We start from the raw sequence: 17,500 nt of genomic DNA, 5'->3' as shown, positions 1-17,500 counted from the left end.
GAGGAATGAAGATCTGGAGAGATTCTGTGTGGAGGAGTGAAGGACCTGGAGAGATTCTGTGTGGAGGAATGAAGATCTGGAGAGATTCTGTCTGGAGGAATGAAGGACCTGGAGAGATTCTGTGTGGAGGAATGAAGATCTGGAGAGATTCTGTCTGGAGGAATGAAGGACCTGGAGGGATTCTGTGTGGAGGAATGAAGATCTGGAGGGATTCTGTGTGGAGGAGTGAAGGGTCTGGAGGGATTCTGTGTGGAGGAATGAAGATCTGGAGGGATTCTGTGTGGAGGAATGAAGATCTGGAGGGATTCTGTGTGGAGGAGTGAAGGATCTGGAGGGATTCTGTGTGGAGGAATGAAGGATCTGGAGGGATTCTGTGTGGAGGAATGAAGATCTGGAGGGATTCTGTGTGGAGGAGTGAAGGATCTGGAGGGATTCTGTGTGGAGGAATGAAGATCTGGAGAGATTCTGTGTGGAGGAATGAAGGGTCTGGAGGGATTCTGTGTGGAGGAATGAAGATCTGGAGGGATTCTGTGTGGAGGAATGAAGGACCTGGAGGGATTCTGTGTGGAGGAATGAAGATCTGGAGGGATTCTGTCTGGAGGAATGAAGGACCTGGAGGGATTCTGTGTGGAGGAATGAAGATCTGGAGGGATTCTGTGTGGAGGAATGAAGATCTGGAGAGATTCTGTCTGGAGGAATGAAGGACCTGGAGGGATTCTGTGTGGAGGAATGAAGATCTGGAGGGATTCTGTCTGGAGGAATGAAGATCTGGAGGGATTCTGTCTGGAGGAATGAAGGACCTGGAGGGATTCTGTGTGGAGGAATGAAGATCTGGAGGGATTCTGTGTGGAGGAATGAAGATCTGGAGAGATTCTGTCTGGAGGAATGAAGGACCTGGAGGGATTCTGTGTGGAGGAGTGAAGGATCTGGAGAGATTCTGTGTGGAGGAATGAAGATCTGGAGAGATTCTGTGTGGAGGAGTGAAGGACCTGGAGAGATTCTGTGTGGAGGAATGAAGATCTGGAGGGATTCTGTGTGGAGGAGTGAAGGACCTGGAGGGATTCTGTGTGGAGGAATGAAGATCTGGAGGGATTCTGTGTGGAGGAATGAAGATCTGGAGAGATTCTGTCTGGAGGAATGAAGGACCTGGAGAGATTCTGTCTGGAGGAATGAAGATCTGGAGGGATTGTATGTGGAGGAATGAAGGATCTGGAGAGATTCTGTCTGGAGGAATGAAGATCTGGAGGGATTCTGTGTGGAGGAGTGAAGGACCTGGAGAGATTCTGTGTGGAGGAGTGAAGGACCTGGAGAGATTCTGTCTGGAGGAATGAAGATCTGGAGGGATTGTGTATGGAGGAATGAAGGATCTGGGGGGATTCTGTATGGAGGAATGAAGGATCTGGAGAGATTCTGTGTGGAGGAATGAAGGATCTGGAGAGATTCTGTATGAAGGAATGAAGGATCTGGAGGGATTCTGTATGGAGGAATGAAGATCTGGAGGGATTGTGTGTGGAGGAATGAAGATCTGGAGGGATTGTGTGTGGAGGAATGAAGATCTGGAGGGATTGTGTGTGGAGGAATGAAGGATCTGGAGAGATTCTGTGTGGAGGAATGAAGGATCTGGAGAGATTCTGTATGGAGGAATGAAGGATCTGGAGAGATTCTGTATGGAGGAATGAAGGACCTGGAGAGATTCTGTGTGGAGGAATGAAGGACCTGGAGATATTCTGTCTGGAGGAATGAAGATCTGGAGGGATTGTATGTGGAGGAATGAAGGACCTGGAGAGATTCTGTCTGGAGGAATGAAGATCTGGAGGGATTGTGTGTGGAGGAGTGAAGGACCTGGAGATATTCTGTGTGGAGGAATGAAGATCTGGAGGGATTGTGTGTGGAGGAGTGAAGGACCTGGAGAGATTCTGTATAGAGGAATGAAGGATCTGGAGGGATTCTGTATGGAGGAATGAAGGATCTGGAGAGATTCTGTGTGGAGGAATGAAGGATCTGGAGAGATTCTGTATGGAGGAATGAAGGATCTGGAGAGATTCTGTGTGGAGGAGTGAAGGACCTGGAGATATTCTGTGTGGAGGAATGAAGATCTGGAGGGATTGTGTGTGGAGGAGTGAAGGACCTGGAGAGATTCTGTATGGAGGAATGAAGGATCTGGAGGGATTCTGTATGGAGGAATGAAGGATCTGGAGAGATTCTGTGTGGAGGAATGAAGGATCTGGAGAGATTCTGTGTGGAGGAATGAAGGATCTGGAGAGATTCTGTATGGAGGAATGAAGGATCTGGAGGGATTCTGTATGGAGGAATGAAGGATCTGGAGAGATTCTGTGTGGAGGAATGAAGGATCTGGAGAGATTCTGTATGGAGGAATGAAGGATCTGGAGGGATTCTGTATGGAGGAATGAAGATCTGGAGGGATTGTGTGTGGAGGAATGAAGATCTGGAGAGATTCTGTCTGGAGGAATGAAGATCTGGAGGGATTGTGTGTGGAGGAATGAAGGATCTGGAGAGATTCTGTGTGTAGGAATGAAGGATCTGGAGAGATTCTGTGTGGAGGAATGGACTCGAAATCATCCGGCATTATAGGAGAACACTCAGAGCTGTTCTCTTGGGAAAAGGAGGTTGCAAAAAGTATTTAATAAAAGGGGGCAAATAATTGTTCCCAGTGTTTTGGAGAAAAACATTTATTTCATAATGTGATTTCCCCCCCCCCCCCCACTTTCAATTCTTTTACTTCAATGAAATGTTAGAATTTTGCATTTAAAAAAAAATAAAATATCAAAAGGATAAACAATGCAGATCTATTTTTTACAGCCATCTTTGATCATATTTACCAAGGGCAAATAATTCTGACCAGCACTGCATATATTTATTTGTGTAATAATATGCATTAGGCTTTTATTTAAAAAAAAATTGTACATTTTTTAATTTTATTTTATCTTATCGTTAATCATATCATATTATATTTCTCATATATATTTGTTTTAATGTACAGTAATAAGCATTAGGCTTTATCCTCTTTTATTAGCGTTGCTCGTGTCGCTCTCTTCAGTCCTGCTGTTTTAAAGCGGTAAATCCCGGTCGTCTGACACACAGTTGGGCTTCAGTGGTTCAGAAGTTCCTCTCCGTCACAGTGGGAGATCCTCGTCACTGACACTCAATCCTGAACCGGAGCGCAGGAATAACATCCCTGGATGAAGAGTTGCCCTCCGTCCCACGACAGGATCAAAGTTCTGCCTAAACAGCCCTGACACTCTCAGTGAATCTCCTGTCTTCCACACACACACACACACCACGAGTGTGTGAGGACTGAGTGTGTGAGAACTGAGATCTTCAGCAGTGAATCTCCTGCTCTTCCACACACACACACACACACACACACACACACACACACACACACACACACAACACGAGTTTTATAAAATCACTAAGAATATATATGTATACTCATAGAGGGGAGAAAATAAGAAAAAAAAAGGGGGGGGGGGCTATATATATATATCTATATATATATATATATCTATATATATATATATAGATATATATATATATATAATCAAAAATGTTGTTATATCACACTGGAATAACCTATTCATTACAATTATTACTCTACCTGTATATATATATATATATATATATATATATATATATATATATATATATATATAGATATAGAGCTCCTTTTCTCTTTTTTTTCTTCTTTTCTCCTCTCTGTGTGCACTTGTTTGTATATGTCATTGGTCTATTTCTTTTTGTATTGTTAAGAAAAAAAGAAAAAAAGAAACAGCACTAGTGTGAAAACTCAGATCTTTCGCAGTGAAAGAAAAGAGGAGAGGGGAATCGGAAGGAATGTCCTTCTATATAACTGGGACACGGTGGGTAAATATAAACCACTTGTTATAACAGGAACTTGAAATTTATAGCTTGTAGTATTTTGTCCGCAGACTCTTGCTTGGTTTCAAAATATTGGCGTTGTAATTGTGTGCAGATGGAGAGAGACGCAGCTGTCGGAGATCTGCGCTTTGATTAAAACACTTTCACACTTGGAAAAATGTCAGTCACTGGAAGAAGATTATGTTGATAACGCACCAGTGTACTTGCTGTCCTTTTTAATCTCATAATAATTCCATCCAGATTGGAAATATTGCATGAAAAATGATACAATATTTTGAATTTGCCCTGTGTTATTTATTCTATTAACTCTGTATTTGTTTTTGAAGGGGTTACATGTGATTTATCCCACAGCGTGCAATATTTTACAACATTGATATTTTCTGCTATATTTTGATCTGTTTGAATGGGTTTGTAGAATGAAACCGATATTAGATATGGACAGTTTTATACACATGCTGACAGAAGATGAAGAAATAAATACTGTATACTCATTGCCAATCACAATTATTCATTCATAAATAAGCCTCTTCTATGTTAAAAACAAAATAAATTAAATTAAATTAAAATGCAGCTAAGGTTGTGATTACTATTAAAAGAAGTGAAAGAAATGCACAAAAGAAATGCAAAATTAAAATAAAATAAAATAAAATTAAATAAAATTAAATTAAATTAAATTAAATTAAATTAAATTAAATTAAATTAAATTAAATTAAATTAAATTAAATTAAATTAAATTAAATTAAATTAAATTAAATTAAAGTAAAGTAAATTAAATTAAATTAAATTAAATAAAAAAAATAAATAAAAAAATTGGTCCCTGGTCTGTCAAAAACAGCCCTTGTCAAATAACCGTCAGCTGCCAGGTTTTCAGGAGACTGTCAGATATCGTTAGGCTGTGTGTCTGCATCATCGCTGTCTTGTTGAAAATGTTCTCTTTGGCTGAATATGAGTGAGAGAGTGAGTGAAACTGATTTATTTGTTCAGTGCAGATCCAGAGGTGCTTTCCGTTGTGTGTGTACCAATATAAACAGCCTGATTTATTATTTCGCTGGTGGTTTATGTTTTTGCTGGTTCTGACATGTTTTCTGTGTGTATTCAGTGGTGCCAAACAGCACAAAGCAAGCTGACGAGGAGAGGAAGTTTCGGGACTGTGCCGACCTCTACCAAGCCGGATTCCAGAAAAATGGAGTTTACACGATCAACATTAGCCCACAAGAGACGAAAAAGGTAGGAATCCAATCCAATTTCATATTAATACAAGACGTAATGGCTCTATTTAAGTAGAGACTCAGGGTTTGATACAGGGTCTGTGCATATCTGGCTTTAACTGGTTTTGTTTCTGAACCCAGATTTTATATTAGACAACAGTCAATCATACTCTAATGAAAAACAAAACAAAAACATAGAAGTCACGTAAAAAGTCATGTAAATGTCATAAACAATGTCATGTATTGCAAAAATCACAAAATTGCACGTAGGATCACACAGTCAAAGAATTATAGATATTCTATTTTATTATTTGTATTATGCATTTGTTTTACTGAAATATTATATGAAATATAAGTGAATGTATTCGCAACGTTGGCTGAATTAATTTATTTATTTATTTTTTGCATTTTGCAGTTGTTTGACTTTTTTTAATAGAAGTGAAAGTAATCACAATCTTAGCAGCATTTTAATTGAATTCAATTTATTTATTTATTTTTTATTTTTTTATTTTTGCATTTTGCATTTGTTTTACTGTTTTTTTTTTTTGTTTGTTTTTTTGTTTTATTATTTGAATTATTTTTGTATTATAATTTTTATTTTGCATTATTTTTTTGATATCAGAACAGACTCACGGCCAATTTTCGACATTTCTCTATATATAATAGAGAGGGATAATTCATCCCCTTTTTGTCAAGTAACTAATTTTATTCTATCCAAAAATATTTAATATGACTGAATCAAACTGACTGTATTATGTAGACCAACAAAAGTCATTAATAAAAAGAACATATTATGCCCTTTTATGCATAATAAAGACTTGATGTTGTTTTCAGGCTCTACTAGAACAGGTTTTCCTGCTTGAATGTTGATTATTTTCCTCATATTCTCCATTGTTGCAGCTCCTCTCTTCCCAGTCTGTCAGTAACGCTCTGTTTACTTCCTGTCTCTATGAAGCCCCTCCTTCTGAAAAGCACACTGTGCTCTGATTGGTCGGCTGGAACAGTGTGGTGTGATTGGTCGAGCGCTTCGAGTGTGTTTGGGAAATGTCCCGCCCCTTACCATAACCACCAGTTTAACACACTACTAACTAACTCAACCAGGCCCCGCCCCTTTATTCTGTGTGTTATTATAATGAGGAATATAGTGACAGCTGAGGCACATTTTTTCACCTTTTACAGTGTGAATGTGTGTGTTAAAGGCTGCATCTGTGAATACATAAACCTGCCCCTGAATATCTGCTCTCAGTGTTGCTCCAGCCAGTGATACTGGATTAATTGCAACCAGGTTGGTGTGTGTGTGTTCAGCTGTGTGTGTGTTCAGCTGTGTGTGTGTGTGTGCGTGTGTGTGAGGTGACTGTGCTCGATTTCACCCAGGTTTGATCTCAGGTCTGCTCCTCTCCTCTAATCACTGTCTAATCACTCTGATGTTGTTATAAGGATATGCGGATCCATAAGGTCAAGATAAACGGTTTTGTGTGTGTGTGTGATGTGTGTGTGTCTCTGAACAGGTGTTCTGCAACATGGAGTCTGCAGGCGGAGGCTGGACCGTCATCCAGAGACGTGAAGATGGAAGCGTGGACTTCCAGAGAACATGGAAAGAATATAAAATGGTGCGTAAAGCCAGAATCTTTCCCACTAACCTCTGGGTGACTCTTCCTGTAACGATTCGCATGGTCTTCATCCCTCTCTCTCTCTCTCTCTCTCTCTCTCTCTCTTTAAAGCAGTGCATATGTGCCATATATCTTCTGTGTTCATCTGTCTCTGATTAACTCTCAGAAGAGTGATGGATAACCATGGATGACGGGATTCTTCCTAGCCTTCAGAATGATAGTTTGCATGACACATACAGTCATTGTTATAGTCAGTCTTATTCTTTAGTGGAAAAAATGAGCATTATAAAATCCAGAAGTCGTATAAAGTGGGATGTCAGTGCTGGAGTTGTTTTCTCGACACAGAAACGTAACACTCGTTATGACACTTATGCTAACTTTCAGACGTGCTGCGGTATTCCGTTGCATACGCTAACTAGTCTATTAGTTTACATCTATAGTTTACATACAAGTCTATCTCACACACTGCGTGGCTGTTTCCATACACAGACTTTTATGTGCATTTCTTTTACTGCTTTTTTTCATTTCATTTCATTTCATTTTTTATTTTATTTTATTTTTATTATTTTATTATTTTGCATATTTTTTTAAATAGAAGTGAAAGTAATCACAACCTTTTACATTTTTATTTTATTTTATTTAAACAAATTTCTTATTTATTTTTCATTTTATTTTATTATTTCCATTTGTTTTACTGCTTTTATATTTTATTTTAAATCGAAGTGAAATTAATCACAACCTTAGGTGCATTATTTTATTTTATTTTATTTGTAAAAAAAAATGTTTGCCTTTGGTTTACTGCTTTTTTATTATTTTATTATATTATTTTATATATATTATATATATTTTTTTAATTATTTTTATTTTATTTTGTTATGATTTTATTTTATTTTTGCATTTTTGGTATTATATATATAAAGTAATCACAAACTTAGCAGCATTTTAATGTTATTTTATTTTATTTATTTATTATTATTATTTATTTTTTTATAACTGTTTGCAGAACTTTCTGACATGCTATCACACCCGATAGCTAGCAAACATACTGTAACATACACAATAATGCAAATGATATGCAGTGCTGGCCTTGCCACTAACACCAAAGCTCAAATATGCTTATTCCAAACGTAGGACAAAAAGATCCAAACGTTTATCTGTCATCTGTTGGGTTAACAATAGCAACATGTTCAATGCTCAAGCACAGAGGCAGAGAGAATAACTCCACCTGCCCTCAGAATAACACATGATGATTGGCTGGATCTGATGACATGCCTCTTCTTTTAATATTCGATGTGATGAATTACAGCCATGTCTTGACCTGGACTTGTCTGAGGTTGAGTTGCATAAACTCAGTCATTCCACTCCTCACCAAAGTCTTTATTTGTAGTTTTGTATTCCCTGGTTTGGATCTAATGAAGTATTGGAATAAGTTCACCTCTCCTCATAGGAGTATCCGCTCCAGCCAATCACTATCAGCTCCATCAGCGCTTATATTTCTCTCTCCCCAAACACTTTCCCAAAGGAAGATGGGAGAAACTCTTCATCAGAATGGAATCAGATATTTAAACTATGGAAAGAATTGTTCCAGGTTTTGGCAGTGTTAATTTGAAACATAGCAACCGAGCGAGTTGTTGAGACGCCGATGTTGTGTTGCACAGAAAACCACACACTCGAGAACTCCCTGTTTTAGAGGATTGAATATCAACTGTTCCTCCACATTACTCATTGTGTTCACACACTGTAGGGAACGACGCGGTTTCTGCGTGTGAAACGCTCTCGTGTGGAGAAAGCTTCTCAGGGACGATCAGTTCAACCCAGCAGCACAAACACACGCAGGTTACGCAAAACACGGCAGGTTTCACACACTTTACCAGGGTTTTCAGAGGGTAAAGACCCCCATATGTGTCTCATATTTACTGCTCATTAATCACCGGCTCCCACGAGCCAGGAATTAATAATTACTGTAACGCAATATGAGTCAGATCATCTTCACTTTGCCTAGCGCATAAATAACCAGGGTTATAATCGTTAATTAAAACTATTGAAAACATTTCTGTTCATTGAAATAAAGCTAAAATGAAATAAAATGTAAATATTAAAAAACACTAAAATTATTAACTGGAAATAAATCAAACTAAGCCTAAAACTGAAATAAAAAATAATCAGCATAAAAAAATTCTGATTTTTAAATATCATTTATTTATAAAAAAAAAATATTTTTGCTATTGTAGCTACAGTATTTTATGTCAAAAAATCAAATGAAAAAAAAAAAAACTGTTAAAATACATCCTGCACTTGTGTTTTTTATTTGTTTTGTTTTTTTTATGTATTTGTTTGTTTATTTGTTTTATTTTTGTCATCAGAGCTTATTTATGTCAAAAAATCTAATGGGAAAATTTGTACCATAAATAATAAATAAATAATAAAATATTATGTGATGATGGCAAACGTGTTAAAATCTGACTACCATTCGTGATTTCTACTGCTTTAATTTATCCTTTTTTAATTTATCCTTTTTTATTTTTGTTTATAGAGCTACATTATGTAAAAAATCAAATAGGAAAGAAATTGCATGATAATAAGTAATAAATCTGGTGATCTCTGGTGATGTGTTGATTCGGCTGCAGGGAGGAATGCAGAGAAAGCTTCACTAATTACAGATGTTCCTCGTTAAAGACTTGTATTGGTTCTGTTACGCCGCACTGTAATTATTACTGTCAGCTCCAGCACTGCATTATGACATGTTTCAGAAGCCTTTCTCCAGCTGTTTAGAGCTCAATGGATCCATTACACACATGGAAACTCGTCCAAAACATCGTTTGGAAGCAGAAACCAGACTGTTAAATGGTCTGTGTGTTTGTGTGCATAGGAATTACACGAGAGAACACACTCCTCCTCATCGAGACTCAAGTCGTGCACGTGTTTAATTATATACTATATACACAGTTCTGCATTTTTCATTGGCATTGCACAAAAAAATCATAAATTAGTCCTGTAGATGTCATAATGTAGAGTGTTTTCTCACAGTCTTTCCAGATCTGATGCAGCCGTTGAACATTCAGGCTCAGAAACGGACCAGTGGTTATTGATACCCCTCGTGTGTCAAAGATTTCTGGAAATCTGTAATTATTATCTCCAGAAAATGATGAATTGTGGAATTCATTCCCTGTGTTGATTCTATTAGGCTTGAAATATCTTGGACAGGGTTTTCTTTCCCACTGTCTCATCCAAGGCCTCCCGTGACCCGAGTCGATGGTTAAACTGACCCTCGCTCGACCCTCTCTCTCTCTGCTAGGGCTTCGGGAGTGTGTCGGCCGAACACTGGCTGGGAAACGAGTTAGTTCACGTTCTGACCAATCAGAGGCAGTTCGGCCTGCGTGTGGAGCTGAGCGACTGGGACGGACACCAGGCCTTCTCCCAGTACGACAGTTTCCACATCGACAGTGAAAAACACAATTACAGGTACTGTCTCTTCTTCATTATTCTTAATGCATTACACAGAGTGAGTATAATGCATATGCATTTATGTATAATGCTATATATATATATATATATTTGTAGTTGCTTATTTGCCACAGCCAGTTACACATCTTGTCATTGCACTCAAAGTTACATTTATGTTAAAGGGGTCATGACATGGTTTTTGTTTTTGTTTTATTATGTTCCCTTAGGTGCAATTATAGTATTATTATAGTTTTTTGGACAAAAAACGTTAAAATTTTCGTGATTTATGACCTTTTCCCACCCTGTTTCTCATCCTCTGATTCAAACAGTCTGTTTTGGGGGTGTTTCCCCTTTAACGGCCACTGTTATGTTACATTACTTACAGTTTGCGGCGGCGTCGTTGGGACCATAGACTGTAAAAAAATATGGACGACGCCCCTTCGCTCTCTTCCATTGGTGAGAAGTGAAGCCGCCAGTGTCCCGATACGGCGCTGACATCTTGGGGCTTGAGTCTGCGCAGTAGCGATCTCGGGACCAGACCTGCGCAGTAGTGAGCAGGAAGTAAAGCCGCGAAATCAAGGCCCCGCCCTCACTCTCGGTGTGAAATAATTAACTATAGAAATTTAGATATTAAATTTAAAGCTCCAATCTCCTCAGTCCTCCGAAGATCCCGAAAAAAAGTCTGTTGGTGCTTCAGTGACTACTTCGCTCAGAGAACCTGTCAATCACAGCTGTCAATCATGACGTCACACCACCGTTTTTATAGCATCAAATAACTAAAAACAAACACTTGAATTTACATCAGCGTGATAAAACCTACAGTAAATGACAGAAACCACCTTCGGAAAAAAGATATTTGAAGTGTAATTAAATTGTTTAGTTGGTCTCAAGTCCCGTTGAATAACACGGGGAGGCGGGGCTTATGACCTATACTAGGACCAGTCACCAGGGGGCGATCGAGACGTTTTGGCTTCACTTTTCAGGGCTTGTGCGGCACGCTTGGTTGGGACCCAGAATAGTCGGCACGGCCTGATCTTTAAAGGGGTGGTATAATGCCCTTTTCACAAGATGTAAAATAAGTCTCTGATGTCCCGAGAGTGTGTGTGTGAAGTTTTAGCTCAAAATACCCCACAGATATTCTTATATAGCATGTTAAAGTCGTCACTTTTTGAGGGTGAGCAAAAACGCACCGTTTTGTGTCTGTTCCTTTAAATGCAAATGAGCTGCTGCTCCCAGCACAGAGGGGGCGGAGCTTCAAGAGCTCGTGTCCTTTTACCTCACACACACACACTGAACATTTCAAAAACTTTCAGCCTTTTATGTTCAAACCGGAGTCAGACAATGATGGAGAGACTCAAGAAGAAGAGACAACATGTAGAAGCAACAGGACATTTCTGAATGGTTAGTTGATGAATTTATGAAGCTTATGTGTAGTTATCTTCTAGTCATTGATTAGCATATTCTGTCTTGATAATCTATAAATCGAGTTCAGGGGGCGGGGTTTATGTAAATTTTAGGGTTGGTGATGTCACTAACCCGGGAGGAAGCTTGTGTAGTCTCTACCAGCCGTTTGTTGTAGTCCTTAAAAAGCGATTTCTTTAAAAGCAAATATCTCCCTTTGCTTTGGACTTTGAGCGTTGTAACTTTGCAGATGTTGTTTATGCTCAAACAGCAACATTACACACTAACTAAAGTTAGAAAAGTCAAATCATATTCAACCACCCCTTTAAGCAAAAGTTTTCTGGCAAAGCCAGCATCATACTGCGATTTGTTCTCAAACCAGTCATCCTTGAAATGTAGAGAACACGCGCTTAAATTAGCACTGCCGTGACTGGGACGTCCACAAAGAATAAACTGCATCCATTTTTCCCTGACGTCTGGATCGTTCGGCAGCGTATTCAATCATCTTGTTTGTCCACAGCCAGGATCAGCACATCTGCGTCATCTGCGAAATGAGGCGTAGTTGTCTCGCACTGGAGGCGGTCATATGCAAACGACTGGTACGTCACTTCGTACCATAGTCCCCAACGAGCTGTAATTAGAGCTATAATGGGGAGGACGTCTTAAGCTATGAAACTTGCAGGAAGATTTAATGGTACAAAGACCTCTTATATACCAAAAGATCAAGGCAAATTTGGTTTCTCATGTCATGACCCCTTTAAAGATAGGGGTGTAGCGATCCCCTCATGTCACGATTCGATACATATATCACGATACTGAACTCCGTATCGTGAGTTCAGTATCGTGATATATGTATATTATTGCGATACTCCAAGACATATGGTAAAAGGTTATCAAAAAATGTACTGTTGATTAAAGTGCTAAATTTGGTGTTACATTGTGGGTGTAAATGAATAGGCTTGGACTTTATATCCAACATTATATATAGTAGTTTAATGTAGTACTTACACTAAAACTGTAAACTTGAATTATTTCTCTCACAGTTATTTTTATTTTGGGTGAACTATCCACAATACATATTGATGCATTTTTGTATTGCGATATATTGTGACACAATTTATTGTTACACCCCTAGTAAAAGATAGGTATATAAAAGATACATACACTTTGATTTTAGGTTTTTATACAGAGGAACGCACAAATGTTTTGGGTTCGGTAAGATTTAAGTGTCTTCTGCTCACCGAAGCTGCATTTATTTAATCAAAAATACAGTAAAATCAGTAATATTCTGAAATATTATTACAATTTAAAATAACTGTTTTCTACTGTCATATATTTTAAAATGGAATTTATTCCTGTGATCAAAGCTGAATTTTCAGCATCATTACTCCAGTCTTCAGTGTCACATGATCCTTCAGAAATCACTCTAATATGATGATTTTGAAGTCTATAATATTGTGTGTGTGTGTGTGTGTGTGTGTGTGTGTGTGTGTGTGTGTGTGTGTGTGTGTGTGTGTGTGTGTGCGCGTATTCTTTGACTCTTCACACACACACACACACACACACAGGCAGGTGTTCGGCTACACACACACCTCAGATGTGTGTATCTCACACTTGGCTGGCCCGTAGTGGAGAGTTTCAGGAATCTAATCAGCATTCTCATCTCTAAAAATAGATGTGTTCTCTCGAACGGTTATGCTGTGGTAATCACTCACGGCCTCTTGAGAATACTGACCCTTTCTGTGGCCCAACACAAAGTGTGCAAGAGGTTGCTACTTCTGGAAATTCAGATTAGACCTTCAGATTCCAACCTGAGAACCTTTTTAGTTTGTGCTTATAAAAAGCACAACCAGTAGATGCACTATGAAGATATGCTTTATCTAGTACAGTCGCTTTTAAATGTTCACAGCCTGATTTTTCTTCATGCAAAGGAATTTTTATGTTGTTTCAATGTGGTTTGTGTTTTGCTTTAGTTTTGCTATTGAAGAGGAAGGTAAAGGTTAAGTTAGCTACAGGCTAGCTGACACAAAAATGAACATTCTGTCATCATTTACATTTACAACATTTATTATCATTGATTAGATTGCATTTATCTTTACATCCCTTACAGTGTGTCATTCCAGACCGATATCACTTTATTCTGTGGAACACAAATCGAAATATTTTGAATAGTTTTTATTTCAGAAACGAAGACTTAAAGTCCACATTGTCAATAATTGTATTCCTTAAAACTCATCTTTGATCACCAAAATTACATATTTAAAAGTTTTTAACATGAAAAAATGCCTTAAAATATCTTGAATGTAACTCGACACCCTTGCCTCATTTAGTATGCGCGGTTCTATGAATATGCAAATGAGCCCCGCCTCCACTCACTCACTCAGCTCAGAGATCCACTGGTTGACGATCACACGTTGATCTGATTGGTTACAAGGTAGTTTGTGACGTCAGAAACACCAGCGATTTCAAAGCGTGTTTTTGAGACTGTCTTTGGTTCACTGCAGTTTTAAGGAGGAAATACTCAGCAATGGAGTCGACTTATGAATTTACACATGCTTTGTCTTAAAGCATATTAAAAACACCACATACACATATAAACTACATTAAAAGCTGGATTTTCACCACAGGGAGACTTTAATATCTTACATCACTTTGCTTCTCAAGTAAATGTATTGTGATTTATTAAGAATATTTAGATATCTGTACTGGAAAACAAGACACAAATACTGAGTAAGAAACTCTTTTTGCAGTTTACATTGAAACATGTCCAAAACAACACTGGACCCCATTGACAAAAAAACAAACAAAAAAACAACACTGACACTGCATCCAAAATCGTATTAAATAGTATGTGAAAAACACCTAATAATGACAGAATGTAGTACGTATGGATTACAGTCACACTATATAGAACGTCACAAAGCACGTTTTTAACCAAATGTAGTCCCTACTACACAATATGCCATTTTGGATGCATTGTGACTCTTAAAAAAAAAAATCTTCTTTTGTGTTGCACAAAAAATAAATCAGACATGTTTGGAATGACATGCGGACAAGAAAATAATCCCTTAAAAAGCTTGGCGGGAACTCCAGCATATCAGGATCCAGTTGTGCTCAATTCATGCACACATACTGTACATATGCACACACACACACACACACACACACACACACACACACACACACACATATTGGAGACATGGCTCATAAAAGCACTTTAAAATTCTGCAAGTGTGTGCATGAATCCACAAAGGATAATTTAGAGCTTAACATATTACGAAGCACAAGCATTTCTATTTGTCAGAACCAACATGGAGACTTTCCAGTCCGTCAGGAAATGTTTGCACTACATTTAAAGCTTTAGAACAGCAGTAATTGCACACAGAAATAGTGGAGCGTAATCCCAAAATCTAAATCATGAAAAGGACTAACTGTCAAGTTTATTACCTTTCTTTAGTCCTAATGATTTCCAAACTACACGCAGGGTAAAGGCCGAGGTGAGAGAGCTCTTGGCTGAATGCAGACGCTGCTCACAACAATAAATTTCATATAATGACGATCTATTTTTCTTCTTCACGTAACAAAGTTTCGGCAGGCAGGACCGGCCGTATTAATGTGGGGTATATGAGGGGTGTGAGAGGTGTGATCCAGCAAATCAGTCAGCATTATAGACTGTAAAATTACAAATGCATATTAGATTTGACACTTTAATGATTTCAATAGTAAATCTAATGTTACGATTAAACTGAGATCATTTTTACTCCTTAGTCAAAGTCAGTCACTTTTTATATATTATTCTGATAATGTAAATATGAATAACTACCATCCAAAAGTGTTTGTGTGTATACATACAGTATATATGTGTGTGTATATATATATATATATATTTTTTTTTAATATATATATATATATATAGTTTTATTCAGCAAGGATTTATCAGATTGAAATGTATATAATCAGAATTATCAGAAAATATTTTGTGTATATTTATCATTTTCATGTTGCATTTAAGGTGTGTGTGTGTGCTTGTGTGTGCGTGCGTGCGTGTGTGTGTTTTTAACCTCTGTACTACAACATGAATTTAAGTCAAGAATATTTCAGCAAAACAATCAAGTGTAGATTTAGATATACTTTTAGTGTAATTTAGTGTAAACACTAAAACCAGATGAAAATCTGACTCTGGCATGGAGAAAACAATCTTTCCAAATATATATTTTTCCAGGTCTTGTGCATTCTTTTGGTAAACCTCAGGTCCAGTTATCTAGGAAATGTGATATGCCTCGGCGGCGCTAACTGACCACAGCGCTGCCCGATACACACTTCTTACGCTTATGCAATGGAAACTACAACTTTTTTCAGGAAAACTGAATACACAGACAGCAATTGTGAACATGATCAATGACTGTGACACACACTCACTAGAAAATATAATATTAAAAGGATGCGGAGAAATACATAAGAGTGATATATAGCACATATACAGAACGATGCATATAAAAATGTTTATCATGAGGTCTCACAGTTTATACAAGTATGTTTATAATACCTGGAGGCAAGAATCCATTTCATACTTAAAAACATCATAAATAAATACATAAATAGGCAGATCAGGGTTATGTAACCTAGATGTCTTAGATCTTTATCCAGAGCATTTGATATATTCCAGTGTTGTCATTGCGGGTATATTATATATATTATATTAATATTCAGGGCTGAATGGATGCATTGTTTCATCAGATCCACCGCAGTTTACGTCCATCGTGTCTGATGCAAACAAATGATTGCAAAATCCCTAATAAATCAAACGCTGTCTGTTGTTCACCAGTCAAAACTAAACTGTGAGACTGAGACAGTCCACAGATAATGTAGAAAACTGTTATAAAATAGCCTAATCTGGAGAAGAAAACTGAAGCAAGGCAAAAAGAAGAGAGAAAACTAACATGAAGAATGAGGAAAAACACCCATTACACCGTTTATATTGTGTATTTAATTTCTTGACTGTTGCAGATTCTGCTGATAAACACCAGCTCTTATTACAGTCGTGTTTACACTACTTATGAATCCTAAAGCGATTTCATTTCGGGAAGTGTAATAATCAGTTAAACGGATCTTGAGAGTAATTGCTTCAAAAGCTCAACTCTGCTAATGTTCTCTTGGCAAGCGTACAGCGCTCTACATCACTGTATTGAATATGATCATAACTTATATTGCCAATCTCCTGCCGAGCAGAAGCATTTTATCCAGCTACTCCACTTAAGGAAAAGCTGAAAAATGATATTTAACCATAATTCAAAATGAATTAGATTATTTTCATAATGTGCACAAGTTTTATGCGAGCTGGAATTTGCGAGAGTGTTTTGTTTCTGTGGCGCAACAAGTTATTGAGGATACGATGTTTCAGTTGCATTCTATTTAGAACTCTAGGGTTCTTGAATTTAAAAAGATTCTATATAAGGAGAAATGTCTAAAATGATGATGCATAATATTATCATGTTTAATGGTTATTAAGAAAAAAAGTGTTTTACGAGCTGCTTTATTCATAAAATTTGATCAAAATAAAAAATGCATTAAAACATTTATTAATTAAAACTAAATCCATAAAATAATCCCGTGATGGGAACCCCTAAATTGCCTGACGGGAAATTGACTTTTCAGGAAATGGAAAAAAAACACTGTATTTTTTAAATGATTAAACACTGTGATGTCTAAGTTGATATTGTGGCGTTATATATGGTCAGACACTTGCATGTGTCATTATATTATTAACATTTGACCAAAATTAAGCTTAAATGGAGTTATGTTTTTGACCAGCAAATATCAGACGTGTGTTTTGTCCGTCGTTAGAGGCAGTAATAAGTGCATTATGTCCATTTACAGCTCATAAAGTTTACTGTAACTATATGTGGGCGCTCAGTTTTTTCTGTCATTTGGCCAAAA

The 17,500-nt window shown here is 37.4% G+C and overlaps 1 protein-coding gene across 1 annotated transcript in view; it reads left to right on the top strand.

Annotated features, from left to right (window-relative positions):
• angpt1 (angiopoietin 1) overlaps positions 1-17,500 on the top strand; it is a 69,346-nt gene that overhangs the window by 36,630 nt on the left and 15,216 nt on the right. The window contains exons 5-7 of the mRNA XM_084130583.1: positions 5,000-5,127; positions 6,617-6,718; positions 10,014-10,180. Coding sequence (XP_083986709.1) covers positions 5,000-5,127; positions 6,617-6,718; positions 10,014-10,180 — 397 coding nt within the window. The remainder of the gene's footprint in view (positions 1-4,999; positions 5,128-6,616; positions 6,719-10,013; positions 10,181-17,500) is intronic.

This window comes from Abramis brama (assembly GCF_963993115.1).
Source record: "Abramis brama genome assembly, chromosome: 12".
Taxonomy (NCBI): Eukaryota; Metazoa; Chordata; class Actinopteri; order Cypriniformes; family Leuciscidae; genus Abramis; species Abramis brama.
Note: the sequence above shows the minus strand (reverse complement) of the source record. Positions and strands in the feature narration are given on the sequence as shown.